The sequence below is a fragment of the Drosophila bipectinata genome, chromosome 2L (assembly GCF_030179905.1).
Source record: "Drosophila bipectinata strain 14024-0381.07 chromosome 2L, DbipHiC1v2, whole genome shotgun sequence".
In the NCBI taxonomy this organism is placed as follows: Eukaryota; Metazoa; Arthropoda; class Insecta; order Diptera; family Drosophilidae; genus Drosophila; species Drosophila bipectinata.
The window spans coordinates 23,095,459-23,121,214 of record NC_091736.1 but is presented as its reverse complement, the minus strand read 5'-3'; the positions used below and the strand labels follow the sequence as shown (position 1 = coordinate 23,121,214).

Sequence of the window (25,756 nt, the reverse complement as noted above, 5' to 3'; positions counted from 1 at the left end):
AAAAATACAAAATTGATGGGTGACTATCCAGAGCGATTAAGACACATTTATACGGTGTCGAGTCTAACGATTTGAAAGAGAAGTTACGCAGTCGTTCATCTACCAAACCGCGTGACTTTTTTAAGCTCGGTAACGAGGAAGATGAAAAAAAACAGATAAGTTCCTTCATGGAGACCCTTGAACTTGAAGAACTCTGCTGGACTGACTGTTGAAAGCCAAAGGGCACGATCTTGCTCACCCGCTCTGCTCACACAGACTCCCACGTCATGAAATTCGCAATGTAAATCTCTCCCCTCCTACAACAAATTTCTGATGTAACCGCAGCAAGACTAACTGCACAACTACTGCAATCGACAGCGATGTCGACGACTTCAACGATTACAAAGACAACAACTTTTAAGAGTGTCAACGCGGTCACGGCAGCACAAACTGAATAGGATCAACCAAACAAAATTAAGCCGCGTGCAGAAGATCAACAAAGTTCCAGAGAGACTCCGTTACAAAAGAGCAAGATACGATAAAAAAAAATCCAAAGCCCCTCCAATCTATGTCAGGGGAAAAAGCCCGAACGCCCTGGTCAACAAAAGTGTTGCGGGTCGGGAACAGAAATTGTCATGTTCGCTTATTAAAGGGAACATATATATGCAACACAGATGCATATGAAGTCTAAAGAATACTTCCGAGCCGACTCAAAATATATATGAACGAGGCTAAAAAGTTACTTAACCTATTAGCTGAGAAGCAGAAAAGGCCTCCAAATGGAAATAAAAATAATCGAACATGATGTTACCGTTACTCGGAGAAAAACGGACAGAGAATAAGATTTGCTGCTTGAATGTTGTATGCCAAAGTCTGATCTGTCAATTTAGGCGGAGAATAAGTAGTTTGAAAAAATTTTGCGAATAGATCGGCAATGGCCTGATCAGAGGTCGCAGATGAATTTTCTAACGGAAGCAAAGGTGGAAAAGATACATGTTTAGGCTTTGAGTTTATAAAATTATAAAACTGCTCCGGATCCTCAGTAAATTGTATCCGGCAGGGGCGAATATAATTCCTGTAGCATTCAGCGTTATGCACTGTAAAATTTGACCGAGCTAGTAGATATCTTGAGAAATCAATACTACTGAAGGTTTTTTTATATATCAGTAAGAGCATATTTTTATTATTTTTTAGGTTAGCTTGTAAACCTAAAAAAAAAACCGTCTGGGTGAGATAAACTAGATAAATCCGCTGTTTGTGATCCGCCTCAGCCTGCTCAGCCGCCAATAACGCAGCCGCTTATATCTTTAGCCACCCCAAGGGCTAGAACTGAGAACGATTCGCCGTCCTCCGTGGTATCCCTTCAAGTGATACCACAGGTCCTAGTAAATGAAACCCCCGTCAGAGTCACCCAAAAAGGTTTTCCACAGTCCGAGTCCGGACCACCAGCACCGACTAATGCTACAGTTCTCGTAAATGCGACACCAAAACCCTTACAGGTGATTGCTCGATCGAAACATATATTTGTTTTTCGGCTTGCTCCTGATACTCCAGAGATTGATATCTCGGGTTATATCAAAGCCAAAACTAAAGCCGATATAAAGGTGGAGGACATAGCGAAATTTAAATATAATTACGTAAGGTGCAGGAATCCTCAATTCGGTAGACTCCACTCTCGCTTCTCCCACTTTATCACTTATCACGCACCATGACTTTACCGCGGGCATGTCCCTAGGTCATGTCTCTAAGTCATTGGCATCTAGTCTAGTCTAGGTAGACTCCACTCTCGCTTCTCCCACTTTATCACTTATCACGCACCATGACTTTACCGCGGGCATGTCCCTAGGTCATGTCTTCAGGTCATTGGCATGTCCCTAGGTCAAATTAACCATGTTAGAAATTCGTTAGGTTGGCTTTTAAACTTATGCATTGTACCGCTCTCTCCAGAGCTTTCCCCCTTTCAAAACCAGCGGATCCATATCACCCCACGCTGGAGGTCTCAATCGAAACCCTTCAAATAAGATTCGCTGCTTCCGTAAAGCTGATTTTCACAAACTTAATAGCCTTGGTCCGATATTCTGGCATGCACCGATCTTAATGTCACCTTAGAAACATTTTACTGTACTTTAAATACATTTTTTGACTCCTGTGTGCCATGGAAATATCTGTCCGCTTCAACAAGTCCTTCTTGGTTTACAAGGTGCTTAAAAAAGGTACAAGGTACAAGGTTTCCAAGGTAACCTAAAATATACTTAAAATAGGCTCTTACTGAAATATAAAAAACCTGCAGTAGTATTTGTTTCTCAAGATATCTACTAGCTCGGTCAAATTTTACCGTTCATAACGCAGAATGCTACAAGAATTATATTCGCCGCTGCCGGATACAACTTACTCAGGATCCGGAGCAGTTTTATAATTTTGTAAACTCAAAGCCTTAACATGTATCGTTTCCACCTCTGCTTCCGTTAGAAAATGCATCTGCAACCTCTGATCAGGCCATTGCCGATCTATTCGCAAAATTTTTTCAAACTTCTTATTCTCCGTCTAAATTGACAGATCAGACTTACGCATACAACATTCAAGCAGCAAATATTATTCTCTGTCCGTTTTTCTCCGAGAATAGCTTAATATCTGATCTTCTAAGGGTCAAACCCATTTATTCGCCAGGTCCCTATGGAGTACCAGGCTGTGTGCTAAAATACTGTGCCAGGGCTCTGGGCAAACCTCTTCTAAGACTCTTCAACTCATCTTTGGAAACCTCGATTTTTCCCCTTAAGTGGAAGGAATGTTTCATAATTCCCTTACATAAGAAAAGGAAAAAGTCCGATGCTGCCAATTTCAGAGGCACCTCTAAATTGTCGGCGTTATTTATTTAAAGTTATTTAAAAACATTAATTACTCCTCATTTGCAACACCTTTGCTCTTCGATCATCTCTCCTTGTAAACATGGCTTTATTAGGCGTCGCTCCACCACCACGAATATATGTTGATACCACGAGATACCACACCACGAGTTGATATCCTTTGTCATAGATGGTTTTCGTAAGGGTTATCAAACCGATGTAATTTACACAGACTTTCGCAAAGCATTTAATTCAGTCAAACACTCACTTTTGCTGAGTAAACTGAATGCTGGGATTTTTTACAGACCTCTTAACGTGGATCTGCAGCTTAGATGGAAGAACACAAAGAGTCTTAACATATTTAAAAACATACATTTCCGTCTGTTCCGTGCTACATCTGGAGTCCCTCATGGTAGTCATCTTAGCCCGTTGTTATTTTTTCTTTTTATAAATGACTTGCCCCCTGCTTTAACGAACTCTTTAGTTCTTTTGTATGCAGATGATGTAAAGCTTTGTCATCAGTACAAATCCATCTCTGCCAAATGCAGTTTTCAGTCTGACCTTGATTATATCCAAAAATGGTGTTTAGCTTTCGATTTAATGCTAAATGGATCAAAATGCAAGTTTATGTCTTTTTATCGTTCTAGCCCACTGCAGGCTCCGTATACTCTTTATGGGATTGCTAAAGGAGTCCCTGGTTCTATTAATATACTTACCTAGCTAACAAATCGTAGGACAATGCTCGACGTAGTTTTTCTGCATAACCTTATTAGTGGGGATGTAGATAGCCAGCATTTACTATCACGCTTAAATTTTAACATTTCTAATAAAAGGACTAGAAACTTTAGTCCTCTGTTCCTTACTAGCCATTGTAGTTCGACATATGTTTCAACTACAATGGTCTCTACTCTATAACATCTCTTTCCTGTCCTTCAAATTTAAAATATAGAACTTTAAATTTTCTTACTAACTCCTCCTATCTCACGGAAAATAACAAAGAGCACATTTCTGCAACGTTTCCGGAGCTTAATAACCAGATTGAAGGACATCCACTCCATCCTGGTTGGGAATGTACCGAGGGAACACGCGCGACATTCCATCGTGCCCAAGCTAGTGTGCCCCAGATGCGAGAGAGCCCGCATCAAACCCGTGAATGAGCAGCAGGCCCTTTCGGGTCTGGTTGGAGCCCGATCAGCGCGGGCCCCTGGAGAGCCAGCCGACAAAATAATGCGAGGGTTGTGAGGTCCCATGTAGCAACGGCGAACCTGGTGGTTAGGCCAAAAACAGAGTTGGCAAATGTAGCTGCCTGCAAAAGAAGCGACGGGAAAGCCAGCACGAGGGGGCCGGAGTGGACGAGGGCAGTGGACGCCATAGGAGCGGTGGTTGGCATTGCTCGCAACGCAATAGCGGAAACCACGTGGACGGATGGCTTGCTACCCTAAGAAAATTGGGGTATTCATTATTGGGTTAATGATGAAAGAAATTCTTTTATTATTTTTTATTTTAAATTTTTTAATATTTCAGAATATATTTTTTATTTGTTTAAGAATACGATCAAGTGGTAGCAGAACAAATTAATTTTACGCTTTATTGCTATATATAGCTTTTATATATATAGCTACAGACCAGTTATTCAAAATATTTTCCATATTCAAAATATTGTCTGACAAGAATCTTCATCCAGCAGATACTCCAAATCCGAATCTTCAAAATTTTTCACAGGACCCGGTCGATCCTTCTCTTCCACGTCATACTCGCTATTTTTGAACTTTGCAAACTATTCTCGACACGTTCTTTCACTTATACACGACTCATCATAAGTTTCTAAGATCATTCGCCGCGCTTTAGCTGCCAATTTTTTCGAATTGAACGTGAAAAGCAAAATCTCCCGCAAATGACGCTTATTCTGTTCGAATTTCGACATTTTCGTGCACCAACAAAATGATAGACAATAAGAATACACAAGCGAGACATTGTAGAGTTGTTGACCGATACCTTAGCTCGTTATTTGGCGTTCCCGATCAAAATTTCTCACCGTTTTGTGAAGACGGCACCACTTAGTCGAAAACGGCGGTTTTCTACTTCTACACCAAATATATTTTTACGAATCAATTAAAATCAATATGCTGAGATAGAAAAAAGGTAAATTTCAATCGACATCACTTGAAACGCCGGCTTCAAACGAATCCGCACGCAAAAATGTACTGTATGTAAATGTGTGGCTCGCGTACATACAAACTGAAAACATTAGATGATAATATTGTATGAGCGTCAGATGAACGTAAGATGAACGTAAGATGAGCTTAAGAAAGAGAATAAGATGCTCTCTGGGGCCTGTCGCAAGAAATTTTTTGCGTCCATTTTCGATGTATCAAATAAATAGCCTTTATGTTGTATGGTTAGGTTTTATATACTCCAACAAGCCTTATTGCTAAGAATCTGAAGCGCGTGCGATTACACCACCAACTGCAGATGATTGCGACGATACTACCTTTGTCAAGCTAAAGCTTTGCTTAGTGTAGAATCGATCTTAGTAAATCAGTCTAAAAATATTTGTTCCCAAATAAAGTAAAATGAAAACAAGAAAGGAAAGCTAACTTCGGGCGGAGCCGAAGTTGATATGCCCTTGCAGTTAAAACCTGGATCTATATCGCAAACATCGGATATAGTTGACCGATCCAACCAAAGTTGGTATTTCTACCAAATACCATTTCCAATCGTTCAGTTATATGGCAGCTATAAGATATAGTCAACCGATCGTTTAAAATTTGGTAGGTCGGATTAACTGACAAAAAATATAATCTGTACTAAGTTCCAGCTTTATCATCAAAAACACGAAAGTTGGGTCATTTCCGATCGTTCAGTAATATGGCAGCTATAAGATATAGTCGGCCGATCTTTTTGAAATTTGGCATACATGCCCAAAATATTACGACATGTCGTAATATTTTGCCAAAAATAGCTCTCATGTCAAATTTGAAATCTCTAAACTCTAAAAACATCAAACATCACGGACATGCTTATATCAACTCAGGAGGTGATCCTGATCAAGAATATATATACTTTATAGCAGAGGTCGGCACGGCCCTATCTCGGGCCGTATAAATGTGTGAAACGTCATGCTCACAGCCTACTTTCTGCTATTCGTTACAACACTAATGCGGTAAAATCATATCAATGTATTGGGGTGCCGACCACTGCTTTATAGGGTCGGAGATGTCTCCTTCACTGCGTTGCACACTTTTGGACAAAATTATAATACCCTCTGCAAGGGTATAAAAAAATTGAATCGAAAACTTTCACGAGAGCAACACTGACCAGCGCACTGCCCGCGAAAATAAGTTCGACCGTGCAGACTGGAGAGGACCGCTACATTGAAAACAAGAAAGAAAAGCTAACTTCGGGCGGAGCCGAAGTTTATATACCCTTGCATTTAAAACCGGATATATATCGCAAACATCGGATATAGTTGGCCGATCCTTATGGGAATAGGAATATATAATCCAATTTATTACAATACAAAATCTAAAAAAAGTCCCAAACTTCTATCTTCAAAAATACGAAAGTTGATATTTCTACCAAATACCATTTCCGATCGTTCAGTTATATGGCAGCTATGGGATATAGTCGGCCGATCCTAATGAAATTTGGTAGGTTGGATCAACTGACCAAGAATTAAATCTGTACTAAGTTCCAGCTTTCTATCTTCAAAAACACGAAAGTTGGGTCATTTCCGATCGTTCAGTTATATGGCAGCTATAGGATATAGTCGGCCGATCCTTATGAAATTTGGCATGTCGTATTATTTTGCCAAAAATAGCTCTCATGTCAAATTTGAACTCTCTAACTCTAAAAACACCAAAGTTATACCATTTCCGATCAATCAGTTATATGGCAGCTATAGGATATAGTCCGCCGATCCGGGCCGTTCCGACTTATATACTGCGTGCAAAGAAAAGAAGGGTGTGTGCAAAGTTTCAAGACGATAGCTTCAAAACTGAGAGACTAGTTCGCGTAGAAACAGACAGACAGACGGACTGACGGACAGACAGACGGACAGACGGACATGCTCATATCAACTCAGGAGGTGATCCTGATCAAGAATATATATACTTTAAAGGGTCGGAGATGTCTCCTTCACTGCGTTGCACACTTTTGGACAAAATTATAATACCCTCTGCAAGGGTATAAAAAGCGGAAATTAAGCCCACAGCAGTGGCGGATTTAACAGGTGGGCAAGGGCGCGCTTGCCCACTGGGCCCCCCCGACGAAAGGTTTTCAGGGCCCCTCTTGCTGAAAGTTACACCTTCGATTTTTTATTTTTATTTTTTTGTTGAAAAAATGTTTGGGGTGTGGTAATTTTTTCCCATATTATGGCGTCGATATTAAACGTTTTGTAAGGTTTTCCGATAGGGAAAGCACCTCAACGGCAAGAACCAATCAAAAATATTTCAAAAATGTGCAAAAAAATGGGGGTATGGGGGGACAGGGGGGCCCTGAACAAATTTTGCCCACTGGGCCCACTGGACTTAAATCCGCCACTGGCCCACAGATACAAAAAAATTCCCTCCTAATTATAAGTTTGAAGCAAATAAGGCATTGAAGCAAACGTACAACCAACAGAAGAAGCACGTGCATTTCGGGAGAACGGTTTTGAATTAATAACTGTTACCAATATAATTACTAGAAATTGACGGCATCAACCTTTATTTATCCATTTATACCACTGTTGCTAAAGAAGCTTTCTTTAAAATACCTAAAATAAACTACCCATTACTAAGTCCATTACAAGATTTTAACTAACGAAAAATGAAATCAGAAAACGCTTTGCTCTCATTGTTGTGTTCTGCTATGAATATGCTAAAATTTTTAACATGTGTACGTTTAGCCCACCACTGTTTTAAAGTTTGGGCTGTCAAGTGAGGCAAGATAAGAGCAAATGAGAGAACTTCTAAAAATTTGAGAATGATCACACGGACAGTGTGCCAGTGTGCTGTAGCATAATTTCCAACTCTATGCACGCGTTCTATATAAAATGTGAGTTTGCCCTCAATAATTTATGACTTCGAAACCTTCTTTTCAACTGCACGCAGATCTTTAGAGCAAACAGATACCAAAATGATACCTGCATTAAAGTAAACAAGAGTTTATAATAATTATGGAGACAACCATGCAAGATCTAATAAAAGATAAAGATATTTTTCTTCAGTTCCCCCAAAAAACCATGTTCATATAACAAAGGACGACAGAAAAAAATCTCCCCACATAATTTTACCTGATCCATACTTCTGCTCCAATCCCATTCTTTTAATGTCATGGCGACCTCGAACACGTTCCGAACTTTGGAAAAAAATATTAACAAACTACTAAGCTCAGGGTTTTATGTAGCCATGACAAAAAAAGGATATTAACAACTCTAGTTTAAATAACGAAAATATTATTTTACTTACTATAACAAATTCAATAAAATTATTTCCAAAAGTAAAACATGGAAAAATCTACTGATTTCAACAAGAAAAAAATTCTTCCATAGAAAAATTAGAAACTGCATAAAGCAACACTTCCACAATGAATTAAAAACAAACTGTAAACAAGTCACTTCTATAAATCTACAAACGGGTAATCCAAAATATAAGTCTAGCGGCTGTATACTGTTCTCCCCGTTTCACAATAACCGAACCACAGTTTATAGACTACTTCAACACACTGGGCCAATACTTCATACACACGTACTAGGTATCTCGTCTTGTGACCACATAAGGAAGACAACTTTACAACGCCATTATAAGATTGGCAATAGGATGGACAGTGTTTCAACCGCTTCATCCACGTACTGGATAAAGATCCAAGAAAACGACCAGATTTGATTAACTTCGTATTGACGAAAAACATCACACGTAATCTGAGCATCGCCAGTTTATCAGACCTATCACATGGAACTAGCATTTACATAGACCTCTTTTCGCAAATATAAAGTTAAAAGAAGCCACACTTCGGTTCACAAAGGTATTACGACAAAAAGAGGCCAGATTGCAATAGCGCTATGTAGACAGAACCAAAAATTATAAAGTACATAGATGGGACATCTGATACAAAGAAAAATTTTCTATGGCGGGTTCCAGCAGTGAAACCCGCTGGAACGAGCGTGTTCCATTGCGCGACAAGTTAAGTTTGAGAAATTTTTCGCGCGACAACGAATGAGGAATAGCCGAGTGGTAGAGTGCTTGGCTGGTGTGAAAAGTAAAACGAGTTCAAACCAGGCTCGGGACATCCATTTTTTTTTAATTTTAAATTTATTTATATTATATTTTTATTCTTTTAATGTGTTTTCCTAACTTTATAATCCAATAAAATACAAAATTGTAAGATCACCTTAACATAATCTCAGTTTGTAGTGGAACCCGCTGTAAAAATGTCTATAAGTGCGGGTTCTACGGCATTTTGGCAGGCCGCGTCGTCGTTCCACGACAAACGGCTGGCAGATGAGAGAGGGAAAGAGATAATTCTATTTTTAGATGGTAACTTCTTTGGAACGATAAAAGTTTGAAACGTTCAAATTGAACCAGTGTGAGAGCAAAGATATCTGAAATATCTTTTAATATCCTTATCCTTCCTCTCTGTTTTTGGATCATCAGATCAACTTTGAGGGTAGCCTAGATGGATAGAGTAACTACTCTATGCATTACGCTACCACTCTGTCTCGATCTGCAGCGATTAAAAATACTATTTCTTCTACTAACTATCACATCGGCGCATTGAAAACAAAAACGAGAAATTGAAATTTGGAAGCCAAAACATTTTTACGCCGTCGTGCGAGAAGTCACACATACATACAAAGGCTCACATTTTTGTTGACGGGTACATGTAAAGAGTTCTAAAAATAGAATCGTATGCATGTGCGTTCCCCCTCCACCAACAAGCTCGACGAAAAAAGTTGACCGTTTTAGGCCTTGATGTCCCATCTATGTACTTTATAATCATTGACAGATCGCACTAAACACTAAACACAACAGTTGCATCAATAAGATACTGATACAGTTGCATCTACAACTTATACTTCGGCCCGCAGTGTCAGAGTTAGAACCAACACATTCGTAATCCATCTTGAGAATGTCTTCCAGCCGAACCCAGCATCAGGCGTACTACCTATGCCTACCATGCCTACCTACCTATGTAACTACCCCAAGGAGTCGACAATGTTCACGATAACATTGAATCTAGGCAAGGATCATAAAGAAGCAGCTGCAACCACAAAAATCTCCAGGCTGCGATCTAATGACTCCGAACATGATCATTAAGCTTTCAAAATGTGTCATTTTCACCATATGCCTGCTCTTCAATTGAATGATTCTCATCATTAAGAATCTTCTAGAGTCAGCTACTTTCCTGACATGTACAAGAATTCGGTCAACATAATGTTACCAAAGCCTTGAAAAGATAACCGCTTTATCTTATAGACCTATAAATCTAATATCATGCCTATCAAAAAAACTTCTTATAAACTCTCTTAAAAGTGGATGTTGACCTGGATTGTACCACCAGTGAATAACCATAACATCAAAACTGAATTTCCTCAGGGCAGTGTTCTTGACTCAACACTTTAACTCCGCAACACAAGATTGCCCTCCACTTACATTAAAAAACACTGTGCTGCCTCAAGCGAACGAAGTAAGGTACCATGGCGTACCCCTTGACAGACGACTCACTTGGCGCAGACACATTGAAGCCAAAAGAACACACCTAAGTCTGAAGACTGGTAGCCTGCACTGGCTTACAAACTCCCGCTCTTCTTATTGTCTGGCCTACAATGAACTGCTCTACAAATCAGTCCTTAAACCAATCTTGACTTGGCTTTCAGTTGTGGGGGAGCTCCAGTAATTAAAAACAAACAATAATTTGTCAGACTATTCGGGCTTGCTTATGTGCAACCTATAAGAATCTGTAGGAACTTCCAGCTTTCTATCTTCAAAAACACGAAAGTTGGGTCAATTCCGATCGTTCAGTTGGCAGCTATAGGATATAATCGGCCGATCCGGCCCGTTCCGACTTATACACTGCGTACAAAGGAAAAAAGGATGGGTGCAAAGTTTTAAGTCGATAGCTTAAAAGACAGATTGGTTTGCGTAGAAACAGACAGACGGACATGCTTATATCAACTTAGGAGGTGATCCTGATCAATAACATATATACTTTGTAGGGTCGGAAATGTCTCCTTCACTGCGGTGCGCACTTTTGACCAAATTTATGATACCCCTTGCAAGTTTACTATATAAAAACTTCTTGACATGGTAAATTCCCGTGTTCGCCGCCCAAATTATCTTATTTGGGCCTTTATCATCTTAAAAATTGTTGTATAGTTGTAAAATATTACACATTACAAAATATTCCTATACGCCACGTGTCTTTATTATATGGGTTTAGTTGCACGAGACACAGAATATTTTTTTTTATGTATATTTTTATAGATTTGCAGAGGCTATTATAATTTTCATCAAAAGTGTGAGACCCAGTGAAGGTGACATCTCCGATCCTATAAAGGATACACATATTCTTGATCATGATCACCATCTGAGTGTATATAAACATGACCGTCCGTTCGTCTGTCGGTTTTTTCATTGGTTTTAAAGCAGGCGTCGGCACGGCCCTATCCCGAGGGCATAGGAAATTTCTCTGCCCGAGCTCTGCCACACACACACAGTATAAATGTGTGAAACGTCATGCTCACAGCCTACTTTCTGCTATTCGTTACTAAAACTAATGCGTTTAAATCATATCAATTTATTGGGCTGCCGACCACTGTTTTAAAGCTATCTTTAAGTTAATTTTGCACACACCCATCTTTCTTTTGCACGCAGTATATGGAACAAGCTTAACTTTTTGGTTTAACTTTCATTTATTGCACAATCTTCCTACAGGGTATATTTTAGAAATATCGCATGTGTGTATTTGGCTAAAATCATTAGCTGAAAAACCATTTTGTCAGGTTATGTGGCTTTGAAAATCTATCTCATCAATTTATATCTTGTAGATCGGAAATGCTAAAACTTCGGTGTTTTTAAAGTTAAAAAGGATAATATTTTTGGTCAATTGGTCCGACCTACCAAATTTCATAGGGAGTGGGCGGCTATATCTTAAAGCTGCCATATAACTGAGCGGTCGAAATGACCAAGCTTTCGTGTTTTCGAAGATAGAAGGTTGGAATTTCGTAAAGATTATATTTTTATAGAATATGCCAACTTTATCCAATAATTGCGACATACATACATGCATACATATCCCAATCCTAACTGCAAAAGTATCTTAACTTCGGTTGCACTCAAAGTTAGATTTCCTTTATTAAATTGAAAAATAGCTGGATTTATTAATAAGTCATAATTAATTAAATTCTATCAATTTAAAGATAACTTTCATTATTTTTTTAATATTTTAAACGTTATAAAAGCAACGGAATTTGATTGTTTTTATTATAATTTTAAAATTATATCCATATATGTTTATATTTGATTTTATCGCATTACACATCTGAGAGCATTATTCTCATAATGGACTTTAGTCAGAATCTATGAAACACAAGCAGGAAATTATATCTGAAACCTGCTGGTTTTTGTCTGCCAAATTGATAAAATTTATGTATATTACAGCTCAGTTGAAAACGAACCCGTTTGTATGTACCCGTACGTATGTACATATATGTATTTAATTTTATACATATGTACATATTATGTTGTATATTAAATTAACTTTAAATGAAACCGTTTTTTCTTAAGTTTTTAAAATAAACGAGCGCGGAGAGTAAGAAAAATATGAAGGACATTGTATTATTGCTTTTTTTCTGAACAAGGGATTAACTGAAAAAAGTACAAATATATATTCATACTTGTATATATAGTACATGCATAAATGAATTTGTACTTGAAGGTAAACACCGAAAAGTTTTCCGTAACAACATAGGAATGAGTAATTTGGCTGTAATAAAAGACAGCTGATGTGGTGTTTCCCAAAGCCTACCCAATGCTTGCTACAGGCGTATATTAAAAATAAAGGCAAACGGGTTTGACTAAAGCAATTTCGATGAGACAACCGACGCAAGAAAAAAACTGATGAGCATACAAAGCGCGAGAATACTCAGTGAACCCACAGCAGACCCTAAACAGACTCTCCCTCTAAAACTCTCTCACAATTTGCTTCCCTGTTCAATTCTTGCCTCTAAGATCGTTAAAGCAAAAGCGTAGGCACTTCATAGGTTACCAGTCGATCGAATCTCATCCAAGCTTTTATTCAGAAGCGAGCTATGTTTGCGAACGGTCGCCTTCGCGATAAAGGATAACATATGATAAAAGTCTAAAATTCTATAAAATATTTTTAAAGGCTACAGTAGAAAAACGAAAATACGTTTTAAGTGCCGTGGTTTAAACTCTATTAATTGAATTTTTGTTTAAATAATTAACCAAGTGAAAATTAAAGGATATCAACAGTTCTTTATATAAAAAAAAACAGTAAAAGTTAAATATGAAGGACTTCGGAAAAATGTTCTCGAGTCGTTATAGTGCGGTTTGTGTAAGCGAAGACGATGAAATTAATCAGCAGCAGTCAATGACGACGACAGATTCAACAGGCTTTCAATGCATTGATCCTGCAACAACAACAACCGCCATAGCTGCATTGCATCGTGCGCAACGCCGAAAGAGTCTCAAGGTAAATCGTTCTATGCATCCAATGAGTATTTTGAGCGGCTTTTTCATCGAGACAAACCAAGGAAACCGAAACAGAGTGCCTACGCGTGAGTTTTGCCAATAATTTATTCGAACAAACTAAGGTATTTTCCATTAAGTAGTTCCACCTTAAACAGTAAATCACCTTTGACGCTTTTGCTACACGCGAAACAATAAGCGCCTATAAAATGACATCCAAATTGTTTAGCATAGCACTTTATACTTCTTGCTGCTTGAAGCAACAATCAAAATATGAAACGGTCGTACAAAAGCAATTCGACAATGACATACATAGTTTGTTCAAAGTCTTCTCGAATTATCTTTTATCAATAAAAAAAAAATACAAACATTGACTATAATATGAAATTGATTTTTAGTTGATTTCGACCCTGAACTTGCCCATCAAAAGATTAAAATATAACCCACTTTCCATATTTGTATGTATAAACCAAGGAAAAATGCGAGTTTCAAATTACATGTGATGATCACTAGTTTAAATGCCTAATGATAGCGAAAACGAATTTGATTTGAAATTAGTAATTTAATAGAACTTGAAAACCACTGATTTATCTATTAAAAGATAAATATATTATTTTTTTTATTTTTATTTTTTTACTATACATATGTAAATATATTCCTACGTATACATTTTGATGATACTTACGTATACATTTATGTATGTACATGTACAGCGCTTTCGAAAGGGATTTTTTTGGTTGAAAACAATCACCTCTTTTCCACAACCACTTTTGTTCAATTCATTAATAATTAAATAAAAATGAACATCTTGTCGGTGTAAACTATTGGTGATGAACCCGCTGCCACGCCAAAAATATTCAATTTCAATTTCGGTGACGAAAAAATTCCATGTACATATATATGTAGGTGCACAAAATTATACATAACAAGAAAGGAAAGATAACTTCGGGCGGAGCGAATGTTGAAATACCCTTGCAGTTAAAACCGGATATATATCGCAAAAATCGGATGTAGTGGGGCGATCATTATAATATCACAGGCTGATCCTGTCCGTTTCGACTTATATACTGCGTGCAAAAGAAAGAAGGGTGTTTGCAAAGTTTCGAGTCGATAGCTTTATAACTGAGAGACTAGTTCGCATAGAAACAGACAGACAGACGGACAGACGGACATGCTCATATCAACTCAGGAGGTGATCCTGATCAAGAATATATGTATATAGAATATATGTCTCCCTCACTGCGTTGCACACGTTGCCTTGAATTATTGATCGGGAATGCCATAACTTTAGTTCTTTTAGAGTTAGAGAGTTGGGATAGAGAGTTTGGTGCTTTTAGGGTTAGAAAGCAAAATATTATGCCATACCAAATTTTATAAGGATCAGTCGAATTATTTTGGCAAATCTACCGAATTTAAGCTGTAATGTAACTGAACGATCGAAATTTGGTAAAAATAACAACTTTGCCATTTTTGGAGATATAAGACTGGGATAAAAAAAAATTTTTTTTCTAACACATTAGATTTATAAGAATATTCTTGAACCGATCGACTAATTATATCCGATATTTGTGATTTATATCCGATCTTAACTTCAAGGGTATAATAACTTTGGCTCCGCCCAAAGTTAGCTTTCCTTTCTTGTTAAAAAAATTGTATGTCAAATAATTCATCCAAAAATATAAACAAATAAATATACATATACGCGAACTAGTCTCTCAGTTTTAACGCATAATGATCGGCCAACTACATCCGATTTTTGCTATATATATCCGGTTTTAACTGCAAGGTTATATGAACTTCGCTTCCGTCCGAAGTTAGCTTTCATTTCTTGTTTTTTTGTTTTTAACATTTCTTTTTTCTATCTTTTACATTATTTACTTTGAACAGGAACTTATAAGGATTTTAAATTGAACACTATTAACATAAATTTTAATTATTTTATAAATATAAAATTATTTTTACAGAAATTATAATTATTTTATAAATATAAAATAAATTTGAAAATTTAGGAGGATTCATAGAAAACACAAACGAAATTAAAGAATATTATTTCTTAAATCTTAACATAACTCTTAAATCTTATTATCTTAACTGAAATAAGTTGTCGATTATTTTAACAAGCAATTATAATTATTAATTTATAAAAACTAAATAAGTTTAACTAATATTAAGATAAATTGTTAGAGTATTAATTAATCTTACTAATAATTATTGTTTCTATTAGCAATAATAGTAAGCAATCCATTTTATTTGACGGAACAGCGAATCTAAATAAATTTTTTCGATAGCAGTCCATTGCCCAACAATGGCTTCTTTCAATTTTTGTAAGGTATTGCTAAGAGCAATATCCGATAAAAATATCCAGTCATCGTCATAAAAATCTATGCCGACTTTTAGCGAGTCTGACGTGAATAAGTGGATAACACTAATATTTCTGACTTCCATTCGGACCATCCAAATAAGCTTGTTTTATCACTCCAAGTCACTTTATAGAAAAAATATTATAAAGCTTATGTTTTTACTATGTATGTATGTATATTTATGACCGCGCAAAAACTTTTAAGTCCGCATAACTTTTTAAGTGGGCTTCGCAAAGAATTAAATGTCATATTTTACTTATTTATTCCAAGACGACAGATAATTTTATTTACATATGCAAGTACAAAATTTTAAGAAAAATGTATGAATAGAGCCTGAAACAATAACAATGGTAACAGTAAGTAATTGAACACAGTTTAAATCTAATTTTGTCAAAAATTCTAACAATAATAAGCAGCAAAAATATTGTACAAAAGTTCCCGGAAAAATTTGAGACAGGTTCTGGTTAGAGTACGTAGTATGCTTTTGTTTCTTTTTATTTGTTTACCTGTTTCTATATACGTCCTTCGTCTGAACCGCCCACATACTGGGGTCATTTGTCCGCTATTCAATTCGATTTTAATTGTATGTCCGATTGTGACCATCTTGAAGCTTTGGGTGACTTTAATATTCCAGAACTGAATTGGTCCAATTTCGAGAACTCATTATCTTTATCACATTTCGCGGGCATGTTAGGCTTGTCCCTAGGTCAAATTAACCATGTTAGAAATTCGTTAGGTCGGCTATTGGAGTTATGTTTTGTATCTGATCCTAATGGTACCACTCTTTCCAGAGCTTTGCCCCTTTTAACGCCAGAGGAACCGTATCCCCCCTCACTTGAGGTTTCAATTGGAACCATTTCTGGTATCGATCAGAAGTTTCCTTGCGTGGCAAACAAGATTCGCGGTTCCCGTAAGGCTTATTTTCACAAACATAATAGCCTAATCAATACATTTCGATGTTTCCCCATAAGTCGGATGCTAACGACTATAGAGATCCCTCTAAATTGTTGGCAATTCCAAAGTTATTTGAAAAAATATACACTGCTCATGTGCAACACCTTTGCTCTTCGATCATTTCACCATGTCATCAAGATTTTATTAGGCGTCGCTCCAACACTACTAATTTATTGAAGATGACATCCTTTGTCATAAATGGTTTCCGAACGGGATGATTTCACTGCCTACAGACTTCCTAACGTGGACTCAAGCTTCTTAGACAGAAGATCACGAAGAGCTTATTAAAAATATACATCCCCGCTTGGTCTTGCTACATCTGGAGTCCCTCAAGGAAGTCATTTGGGCCCATAAGTGTTTACTCTTTTTATACCCTTGCAAAGGGCACTATATTTTGCCTTCCGTTCTTGTTTTTAGTTGAAATGCGTACGATTGGTCGCGTGCGACATTCGAAAATTGTTCATATGGAATTATAAACACCACATGGAATTATATACACTTACCAAATGAAAAGTCCCTAGAATTGTCCCTAGAATATATATTTCTGTTATTTATGCAGTGGCTGTTATTTATGCAGATATTTCGATTTGATTTATAATTTTGATTTTTAAAATAAAAAAAATCAAGAATTTTATAATTTGATTTTTCAAATAAAAATCAGAAATAATTTTTAAATATTTTTAGACCCATTTTTACAGGGAATCGATTAAATTTATCTTGTAGCCCAAGGACAATATTTTAAATTTCATGGTCAAACAAGTACAAAAGTTCCCCTTCCAACATATTTTGTTTTTATTTTTTTTCTTTATAAAGCATGTTTTTCATAGATTTTGAGCATTAAAAGATACTATATATACATATATACAAAGAATAAGAGAAAAATGCCAATGGTGCAATGCAACTAAATACTACGCTTAATTTATGTAGTTGTTTTTTCTAGTTTTTGCTTTTGCTTCAGTTTTGTATATTTTTACCCACAAAATTCTCACGTACGACATTGAAAAGTAAAATTTTACTTAAATAAAAATAAAAATTTAATTTAATTTTAATTTAATAAAAATTAAATTAAAATAAAATTCATTAAAAGTAAAATTGTTTCTACGCGAACTAGTCTCTCAGTTTTAAAGCTATCGACTTGAAACTTTGTACACACCCTTCTTTCCTTTGCACGCAGTATATACATACGTCAGAATGGTCGACTATATCCTATAGCTGCCATATAACTGATTGATCCGAAAATGGTACAATTTTGGTGTTTTTAGAGTTAGGGAGTTCAAATTTTAAACGAGAGCTATTCTTTCTAAATAATATGACATACCGAATTTCATAAGGATCGGGCGACTACATTCTATAGCTGCCATATAACTGAACGGACATGTACATATAAATAGATCAAATTAGAATAAAATAAAAACTTTTTTGTTCATTTTTTGAAAGTACTAACTGACTTTAAGGAAATAATGTCATGTTCTTTTAAACCCTGTAATCATAAAGTACAAGGGTATGTATTGGTTTAAAGTGGGCACCTGATATGTTGGCTTAATCTCACGGCCCCCTTCACGGATTTGAAACTACTGTCAATACTGAAATTTTTTGGAAACGACAGTTCAAAAAGTTTTAGGAAAATATTTTGATAAATAAGTATGTAAATTCAAGTTTAGCCGAATCAGAAATCTTTAAGAGGACTAATGACTTTTTATTCTTTTTCACTAGATTTATTAAGTTGTTATTTCCAAAAAAAATGTTCGCGGGTGGTACGGGTTGCTATGGTGTGGCGTGTTCAGAGTATGAATGATAATAATTATTCAAAAACGATCTATCTTTGTGGGTGGCAAAGCCAAAAAGTTAAGCTACTTACGTGATATGAAGGCTAAACAAAAGCTTGATTTAGTAAAAAACCAAAGCATTTAAAATGCCAAGCATAATTGGCATTGCTTTTTCTTTAATTGTTTTTTGTTTTCTTTGGAAAATTTTGATATGTTTATTGTTAATTTATTTTTCAATATTTATCATTTGTATGTATAATAATTTATAGCAAGAATAATCGTTTAATCATTTAAATCTTTATAGGATGTCTCCTTCGCTGCGTTGCACACTTTTGGACAAAATTATAATATCCTCTGCAAGGGTACAAAAATGTTACTATTGTACAGTGGGGACGCAGAATAAAAAGTTTAAAAAAGTCGGATGATTTGGCCGTTTGATAGTAATATGATATACGATGTAAAAGTATATATAAACTGGCCTAAGGAATAGTTTGGCAGTTTCATTTACAAAAATCTTTCTGAACTGGAGCTACATCAGGGGGGAAACTCGTTCTGCGTGAGCGTACGTGCCTATCGAAATCGCACTATCACTTATAATATTAAGTAAATATGTAGAAAATCTTATGTAAATAAGATAAATTTATTTAATTTTATCTCAATATGTACTGCTCGGTTATACCGGACATTGTGTCGCGAACAATAATTTTTTACCTTTGAGAGCTTTAGATTAATGCATATGCAGTTAAAAAATAACAAGAACGACCATACATTGAGAAATATAGATATGTATTTATAAATATATATATATATATATATTTACATACATATGTATGTACATAAGTTGTTTTGTTGCTTTAACGACTAGTGAAGAATCTAGGCAGTAGACTTTTAAATTCCAGCCGGTTCAGGCCTCTTCGTATAGAACTGGAAAAGAAATAATCAAACAAGGTAATTAGCAATCAGATCAGGTTCCCTTTGCCTGTTTCATAAATAACTTGGTTGCTTGGCAGATCGGATGGCGAATTCTCAAACGCATATTACCAGGGCCGGATTTTGACGATTTTCCGTCCGGGGCATTTGCGACTCCACGCCTCTCTCTTCTTATATCAATATAGGAACAATAGCTTTTATAGCATTGTAAGCATTGAGCCTATGCCATAGACGCACATAATACTATCATTTTACATATCGAATTCATGTGCAGATAAGACAATAAATAAATCATAAGCCATACACTATTTTAATACTTATAAGGTAATTTATCAAATATTTTTCGTCTTAAAATGTATTACTTTGGTATTATACATTTTACAAAATTAAATTTATAACACACATTCGCAGACCAAAACACAAATTGACGGCTATAGTCGAGTTTCCCGACTATATTATACCCGGTACTCATCTTTTCCACCTATAATTTAACTAACCTTTAAAGTTTAAACTTTAACGGTATGAATTCTCCGCAAAACATTTTGTTGTATACTTTTGCGCTTGGGCAAAACCACAACAACAAACCTACGGCAATACTACCGATTGAGTAGGGAAGCAGACTAGCAATTGAAACAGTTCGCCGTCAAATCATTTTCAAAAAACAGTAAAGAACTGGCGCCAACACTACATTTCTGTTTTGAGAGCGGAAGTGGGCATGGCAAAATTTTGACACAAACTTGATTTGCGCGGATACTATACTATTCAAAGTTCCAAATTGGATAATTTTATCTATCTTATTTTGAGAGATTCACGCGTTTGAAAGTTAGGCCCGTTTTTATGGAAATTTGTATATGTATTTATTGGTAGTATTCTCATAAGGATCGGCCAACTATATCAGATATGTTAATATATATATATATATATTTATATATATATATGTTAATCTTATGTACGATTGTGACCAGCTTGTAGCTCTGGGCGACTTAAATATCCCAGAACTAAATTGGTCTATAAGTCGATAAATTACCATATTTATCACATATCATACACCATAATTTCACCGCGGGCATGTTTGGCATGTCCCTAGGTCACATTAACTATGTTAGAAATTCGTTAGGTCGGCTATTAAACTTTTTTTTTTAATCTGATCCCAATGGTGCTACTTTTTCCAGAGCTTTGCCCCTTTCTTAAGAAACTTGAGGTTTAATTGAAACCATTTCTGGTATTGATCAGGAGTTTCCTTTCGTGGCAAATAAGGTTCGCTGTTCCCGTAAGGCTGATTTTCACAAACTTAATAGCCTAATCGATACATTTCGATGTTTCCCCATAAGTCGGATGCTGACGACTACAGAGGAACCTCTAAATTGCCGGCAATTCCAAAGTTTTTTGAAAAAATATATACTGCTTATGTGCAACACCTTTGCTCTTCGATCATTTCACCATGTCATCAAGGCTTAATTAAGCGTCGCTCCAACGCTACTAATTTATTGAAGATGACATCCTTTGTCTTGGATGGTTTTCGAACGAAATTTCACTCACTTCCTAGATGGAAGATCACAAAGAGTCTTATTAAAAATATACATTCCCGTTTGGTTCGTGCTACATCTGGAGTGTCAAGGAAGTCATTTGGGACGATTAGCGTTTTCTCTTTTTATTAATGATTTACCCAATTACTTGCTTTAATGAACTTGTTAGTACTTATGTATTAGCGTATGTTTGTACTGCACAATTCAGTCCGATCTCGAAAATTTTCTAAAATGGTGTTTAGCGAATGGCTTAATTCTTAATAGACCAAAATTGAAACTTAAGACTTTTTATCGGTCTTGCCTCTCTAGGCTACGTACTTACTTTATGGGATTGCCTTATAAAACTAACCCAGGGTAATGATTATTAGAGTCAAAACTCTATTAGACTCAAAACTCAAATATGGGGACCATATTTCCACAACGGTTAATAAGGCTAAAGGTGTCCGTGGTTTTATCCTTGGACCCATATATTACTAAAATTTTACTTATTTCTTTGGTCCGTCCGATACTGGAGTACGGTTCATGTGTCTGGAGTGCCCAATACACCAAGAGTACATCAAGACCGCCTTAAATCCGTACTAAAGAATTTCTTAACATTTTCTTTAAGAGGTCTTAACTGGGATGCAAATATTCATCGTCTCTCTTATCGACTTACCCCCCTTAAGTCGTAGGAAATGTGTCGCTTTTCTACATTTACTAACGCGATTACATTTTAATATTCCTAGTAGAAAGACTAGAAACTTTAGTCCCTTATTTCTTAGCTATTATAGTTTGACGATGTATGGATGATGTATGATGTATGGCCAAAACGACTTTCTTAGGGTCTCATGTGCAAACACAATGGTCTCTACCCAATAATCTCTCTTTCCAAATTCAGAAATAATTTTTTTTGGAACAAAAATACTTTCAGAGAAAAATCGAAAAATCTATCGCGAAAATTTACGTCTTTTATCAATAATGCATATAATGGAGATGCGCTTTTCAAAAGTGAGCAGTTGTTTATTTTTTAGTGCACCTAGTTTTTGAACTAAAAACAATTAACTGTTGTCAATAACAAAAATTGTTTTTTTTAATAATATTTTGTTAGTATTTAGATTTGGAGACTGCCTTTGAGACGACGCAACGTTAGATATACCTGTTTACTCAATATACCTATAGCCCAATAAGTAATTCGTTTGCTTCGGCTGCGTCTTTGGTTTTCGGAAGCATAAGCACAATGCTCTTTTTAAAAAGTCTCTGTGACAAACTTCGACACTAGTTTTAAAAACATTAGCTGTTTTTGTATTAAATTTTAATAATAGCGACAATTTTATATACATTTATGATTTTTTTTCGATAACTTTAGCTTTTTTGAAAAAAAAATATTTATTTTATTGTATTTATTATTTTATTATATTTATTATTATTGATAATAAAATACTTTACGTGGTCATGAGTAAAAATGAAAGTGTAATTTTCAGAGGGTATTATATCCTTTTGTCCGTCTGTTTGTCTGCTTCTATCACGCAGTATAAATAACCCGGACAAACATTTTTGATCATATCTTTTTAAGGAACTGTTTTGAGAAAAAATGCAGATGCACAACTATTAGATAGGTATTGTGTTAACATATATTCAGCCTGTTTCGAAGTGGCTTCCTTGGGCTGCGTCTTCTTCCGATAATCGATCCCATTCTCGGAGCAATGATTGCTTCAACGCCTCCAAACTTATGTGGCGTTTAGCACATGCCCTGGACTCCAAAATAGACCACACACTGTAGTCCATCGGATTAATATCTGGCGAGTATGGTGGTCATTCACTGGATGCGATAAAGTCCGGAAAATTGGCTTTGCACCAGTCCTGAGTCAATTTGGCTCTATGTGCTGGCGCTGAATCCTTTTGAAACGTCCACTCCGTATCACCGAAGTGCTGATGGGCCCAAGGAAGCACAACAGTTTCCAAAATATTGCAATGGAGGTACACTTCCTGATTGATTTTGACCCCTTGATCGATGAAAACAAGGGGTGTTTTGCCGGTGGCGCATATTCTTCCCCAAACCATTTAAGGCTGCTCACATTGACGGCTCTCGATTATTGCAGAGGTACCTGGAGCTTTAACAGACCAGCTTCTGTCATTTTGGTGATTGCGCGCCTGTTGGATGGTGAATATCTTCTCGTCCGTGGAAAGAATAGGCTCCCATTTTGACCTGCGGCCCGACGCTTTAGCTGACGGCATCTTTGGAGTCTCACGCGCTTATTGTCATCCGTAAGAAGATGCACTTTTTGGAGCTTGTAGAGCTTGAGATTAAGTTAATTTTTTGCAATCAACCGAACACTTTCTCGATTCACTCCGATTTCACGGGCTATTTTTCAGACCGAGACTCTGCAATTTCGAGTGATCCGCTTTTTCACGATCTGGCGAATTCTGGAAGTGGTAGCGGTGCATGGTCTGCCTCGTCCGGGACGGTCACCTTCATGGCCAAGCTCATTAAATCGCCGGATAGCGTCAGAGACTGTTTGGTATGCAAAGCAAACGAACAATGTCGCATTGGCGATTTTTTTGTTGATACAGTTTTAAAATTGCACAACGATTGTTAAACATCCCAAAACAAATATCAAATTGATGGGAAAGTACAAGCTGTCGATAAATCCATTTATTTAAGAGCTGCATCATAAAAGATTGCTTCAAAGTTTGTCCGGGTTATTTATTGTCACCCTGTGTATGCTGGAATGTGGTCGGCCGACTTATCCTATAACTTGAAACTAACTTATCCTAGAACGATGGAAAATTACCCAACGTTGGTATCTTTGAAGGTAGAATAGTGGGACTTTTACACAATTTTTTAATCCAACATATTGGTTTAATTATACCCTTTCATAGGGTATTATAATTTTTGTCAAAAGTGTGCAACGCAGTGAAGGAGACATCTCCGACCCTATAAAGTATCTACATTCTTGATCAGGATAACCTTCTGAGATAATATGAGCATGACAACTGGTCTAGTCTCTCAGTTTTAAAGTTATCGACTTGAAACTTTGCCCATACCCTTCTTTCTTTTGCACGCAGTATAGAAGTCGGAGCGGCCGGGATGGGTCGACTATATTTTATAGCTGCCATATAAATTTTCCGATTGATCGGAAATCTCATAGCTTTGGTGTTTAAAGTTATAAAGTTGGGATTTTATATGGATTTTATTTTTGGCAAATGTGATGAGACATATGATACGACATACCAAATTTTATAAGGATGGCTATCAGTGGCGGATACAACTATTTTTTCTTGGATTTTAGCATCCATTAGCTCGATTTTTCTGGTATATTTATTATTGAGCCCTTCAATATCTATCAGATCGAACACTGTTTCTATTTTGTTGAGAAAACACATTTTTAAATTTTTGATTCCTTTTGGGAAGGTTTCATTTTTCCTTTTTAATTTGACATTTTAGGGGTTATATACCTTTTTTATTTTTAAAAAATCGAAAATTTTTTTATTGTTTTATCTTTAAGAACAACTCCTTGAGAACATTTTCATAGAGATTGGAGCAGTAGAACAAAAGTTACAGCGCTCCTAACCGCGCGCCTTGTCGCCGCCTTGAACTGAACTTGAAACTTTAAACGCGAATATCTCGAAATGGTGTTTTTAAAAAAAAAATTACTTTGCGGTGACATGAATTGGCGGAAAACTACTGAACCGATTTACTTCAAATTTTTTTTTAAATGTTCATAATGAAATTCTTCTGTGCTTGAACGATCGACTTTTCACGCACAAACTTTTTTTTCGCCGAAATGAATTTTTTAGTGAAATTTCTAGAGACCAAAAAGTTCATTTTTAGCATTAAACGTTCCCGTATGCATAAAAAAACAAAAAATTTTAAAACCGATCGTTCAAGCACAAGGAATTACACTAAACTAATGAAATTTTTTTACTTTTATGGTCTTAGTTGACCTGTTTGACCTGAGGAACTGTCACCGCAAGGCTCTAAAAAAAAAAGCCCCTAAGGGAAACAGCCACCCCTTAAAAACTATTTAATATTTTTCCACGAAATTTCGGACAAACATTGTTAATAAAGTGTACTATCAAAAAATTAAATCATCCGTGTAATTAAATAATTGCTACATACCTAAAAAAAAAATCCAAACTTTCCTCTTTTTCTTCGACAAAGAAGGTATATAACCCCTTAATTTTATCCTTATTTGACACATTTTTTTTTTTAATTTAAATTTAAGTTTTAAAACTAACTTGCAGAGGACTATAAGTTCTAATTTTTGCTGCTGCTGATGTTGTTGTCGCTGCGGTTGCTGCTCCTGCCTGATGTTGTCGCTGCCGTTGCTGCTCCTGCTGATGTTGTCGCTGTGGTTGGCTGCTGGTGATCTTGATGTGGGGTTGCCTTCGCTGTTGATGCCTTTCTCGATGCCGCTGCTGTTGCTATTGTTTTTGTATGTTTTTTGTGGATGTTTTTTTATTTAATTTTTGTGGATGGTTTTTTTTTTTACCTTCTGTGGATATTGTTTGGTTTAATTTTGGGGTTTTGTTTCATTTATATTTTTTTTCTTATGTTGTCCACAATCACTACGTACAAAATTTATACACTTTATATAACTTTTTTTTTAACTTTTCCAATGTAGGGCCTCAGATATTTTTATATAGTTTTTTATTTCCGAGTTGTTCCGAAACAAAAACACACTATTTCTTTATGCTCATTGGCATTTATAATTTTATTCTCTGTGT

General features: G+C 36.1%; 1 protein-coding gene and 1 long non-coding RNA gene across 6 annotated transcripts in view; both read left to right on the top strand.

The window, feature by feature from the left end:
* LOC108133719 (scavenger receptor class B member 1) overlaps window positions 1-25,756 on the top strand; it is a 128,906-nt gene that overhangs the window by 79,355 nt on the left and 23,795 nt on the right. The window contains exon 1 of one of the 5 annotated variants that reach the window (XM_043213825.2): window positions 13,098-13,602. The exons of 2 other annotated variants lie outside the window; for them this stretch is intronic. In XM_043213825.2, coding sequence (XP_043069760.1) covers window positions 13,332-13,602 — 271 coding nt within the window. In that variant the 5' untranslated portion in view covers window positions 13,098-13,331. Of the gene's footprint in view, window positions 1-13,097; window positions 13,603-25,756 lie in introns of those variants that run through there. 2 more of the 5 variants (XM_043213827.2, XM_043213826.2) reach the window with 2 other exon arrangements.
* Window positions 19,460-19,851, top strand: LOC122322223 (uncharacterized). The gene is made up of 2 exons (XR_006246468.1): window positions 19,460-19,541; window positions 19,604-19,851. It is a non-coding gene; the product is annotated as an uncharacterized lncRNA (long non-coding RNA).